Source organism: Callorhinus ursinus, unplaced genomic scaffold (assembly GCF_003265705.2).
Source record: "Callorhinus ursinus isolate GAN/ISIS: 27379988/994484 unplaced genomic scaffold, GSC_fseal_2.0 scaffold83, whole genome shotgun sequence".
NCBI classification, from domain to species: domain Eukaryota; kingdom Metazoa; phylum Chordata; class Mammalia; order Carnivora; family Otariidae; genus Callorhinus; species Callorhinus ursinus.
This window is the reverse complement of record NW_027397145.1, coordinates 3,596,671-3,599,639: the sequence shown is the minus strand read 5'-3', so window position 1 is coordinate 3,599,639 and position 2,969 is coordinate 3,596,671. Positions and strand designations below refer to the sequence as shown.

Genomic DNA, 2,969 nt, shown 5'->3' with positions numbered 1-2,969 from the left:
AGGGAGCAGGGGATGTGTATCCATGCCTTAGGAAAAGCCCTTGTGTCGGCAGGGAAATTAAGAACCTGTGACAGACAGGATTGCTGCAGCCCTGGGGGTGGGAGGGTGGGGCGGAAATGCTTTGAGCCGAAATGAAAAAGATGGCTTGTGAAGTTGCCCATGTGGGAGTCTCATGGCTTCTGCAAGGAAAGTGATTTAGGCGGACAGAGGCTTAGCCAAATCAAAGGGCTTCCGGTGACTCTCCTAATGCATAGGGAAAGGAACCCCCTCAGCATGCAGGCTACAAGTGCTAACTCTTAGTGCAAAGAAAGGACTTCTGATACAGATTTCTTATTCCAGAAATTGTGATCCAGGTCTGGACACAGTTTTTCAAATTTATAACTGTTTTTCAAATGAGTTTCTAGAAGATCCTGCAGCGCTTTTTCTGAGTGGTATGTGTGTGGTCTTGTACACACAGTCTACTCTGTACACACAGACATCTTTATGCATGTACAGAGAAGCATCCAGACACCCTTGTTAATAAAGAAAATCAGTTCCCCAGAGGAACTCTTGACTGAATTAAGGCTGTTGTTTGTAGGAAGCCAGATAGTGATATGAAAAACTAATTTTTAATTATTAACACGAGGGGTGGTGGGGATAGGGCAGAAGGAAGTACAGTGTGGTGTGTTTTCCACGACATCTACAGGACACAAGAAAAGCACTTAGACACCATAAGGCCGGGAACCATGCTGGAATGACCACTGGTGTGGGTAATCGAAAAGCATCTTGGACGTTTACAAGGTGGGGGCTCCCTGCACAGTCAGAATCCCACGTACATCGCATGCTCGTTGCAAAAACCTCACGGGAGGGAAGGAGGCTTTAATTGAGTCGGCCGCTCCCCTGTCTCAAAGAACAAAACACCACACCCTTCTTCCCACACAACTGTATGCAAGACCAGAATGCTCTGGGGACAAGGAGCGGTCTTCCAAACCTCGGGTCACGTACAGAGAGCAACAGTGGAGAACAGGCCTTGGTGCCGTGGAGTCTTAGATACAAATGCAGGAGTAGGAAGTGACTTGCAATTCCGTGCAGACCGCGTGTCCTCTTCCTCGTGGGGACTAACTACCAGGTGTAGCCCGCCTCGTCCTCCTTGTCGTCGTCCCCATCCTCATCATCTTCTGTCACTGCCCGGGTGCGCACCCTCAGCCGCCCCAGCGTGTCCTTTGGCCCCAGCTCCCGCTCGTCGTCTAGGTCATCCAGCAGGACCACAGCGCCACCACTGCCAAAATCCCCTGAAGTCTCCTGCTCCTCTTCTGAAAGAAGAAGGAGGAAGAAAAGACGGGAGGTTAGCTGCTGCTCATACCTCTGGACCATCGGAGTGGTTCCTCTGCATGTGACTTAAGTGTAGGCAGAAGGCAGGCAATTTACTCTCTGAATATGGGAGCGTCTCTGCCTGGATGGGGTGAGTCAACATGGCACAGGCTGCAAGCTTTGTGAACCCCGGAGGTCTGGGAGATGCTTCTGCCTTCTTGGGTGGAACCTTGGGAGGTTTATCAAAGTCGCTCTCTGTCAAAAACTGTCATCCAATCCCCTGGTCACGGTGAGTTCCTGCCACTCATAAAGCTAGCTATGCCTAATCTCATGTGATTTCAGGGTTAATGCGTCCCCACTGTAAACCTGTTCACTGTAGACCACAGATATGTCTCGAGATTCTTCCGCCCAGATCTTTATACGGTCAAGACCTGCCGGTCAACAGAGGTCATTGTGGGGCTGACACAGAGGGCCCTACTCACCACAGCTCACGGTGCCCTGTTTCCTGGAGCCGGCCAGCTCGTTGCCGTACTTATCCACACACCAGCACTGCCCGGTGCTGCCGTGGCACTGCGTGGCTTTGTAATAGCCCTCCTCATTGCACCGAGGGATGAATGCTCCTGAGGGAGGAAACAGTCCAATTTGAGTCAGACGTGCACGGGTACTCGGCTAATGCCCCCCTGAGAGAGAGAAGAGGGCTTAACACATCAGACAGGGGATTTCCTTCTGAGCTAGCCAGGGGAAGGCAGTCGCTGGTTATTACTTCGTCGAGATCTATAGGGTCCTGGATTAGCTCAGGGTGAGACAGGATCCCTTCTGCGGTGAGTTCTTATTTTTCCCTTTAAAATGTGAATGGGTACCACTCTTATTAACAATTTCTTTACCGCTTCCCAGTTTTATGGAGCTAGGAGTGAGATGTAGCACCACGGAATGTCCAGTGCACAGCACAATTTGATTTACGTATGCTGTCAAATGGTTCCTTGACTGTAATTAACATCCATCTTTCCTTTGTGATGAGAACTCTTAGGATTTACTACTAACAACGTTGATATGTTCCATACAGCAGCGTTGACTACGGTCCTCATGCTGGACATTAAATTCCTGGTACTTACTTGTCTTACAACTCAACTTTGTACCTTTTGACCACCTTCCTCCAATTCCCCCTACCTATGGTAACCACTAGTTGGATGTCCTTTCCTCTGAGGTGTTGTTTTAGGTTCCACATATAGGTGAGATCATACGCTATTTGTCTGACTGACTTCACTTAGCATCTTGTCTTCAAGGTCATTCCATGTCGTCACAATTGGCAGGACTTCCTTCTCTTTTATGGTACATAGTAGTCTATTTTGTATACACACACACACACACACACACACACACACTAATTTCTTAATTCATTGCTGTGTAATTGGACACCTAAGTTGTTTCCATATCTTGACTATTTTAAATAACACTGCCATGATCATGTGGGTGCAGCTGTCTCTCTGATATAATGTCATTTTCTTGGGATATATTCTGAGGAAACAAACTGAGGATTAGTAGGCAGGATGGGGTGGCTGGATGACAGACATTGGGGAGGGTATGTGCTACGGTGAGCACTGTGAATTGTGTAAGACTGATGAATCACAGACCTGTATCTCTGAAATGAATAATACATTATATGTTAAAAAAAAAAAAAA

At 47.9% G+C, this 2,969-nt stretch overlaps 1 protein-coding gene across 2 annotated transcripts in view; it reads right to left on the bottom strand.

Annotated features, from left to right (window-relative positions):
* Nucleotides 1-838: 838 nt before the first annotated feature.
* The window catches only part of SPOCK1 (SPARC (osteonectin), cwcv and kazal like domains proteoglycan 1), a 603,296-nt gene continuing 601,165 nt past the window's right edge, over nucleotides 839-2,969 (bottom strand). For both annotated transcript variants that reach the window (XM_073887823.1, XM_073887824.1), the window contains 2 exons: nucleotides 1,773-1,910; nucleotides 839-1,292 (listed from right to left, as the gene is read on the bottom strand). In XM_073887823.1, the coding sequence (XP_073743924.1) occupies nucleotides 1,102-1,292; nucleotides 1,773-1,910 (329 nt within the window). In that variant the 3' untranslated portion in view covers nucleotides 839-1,101. The remainder of the gene's footprint in view (nucleotides 1,293-1,772; nucleotides 1,911-2,969) is intronic.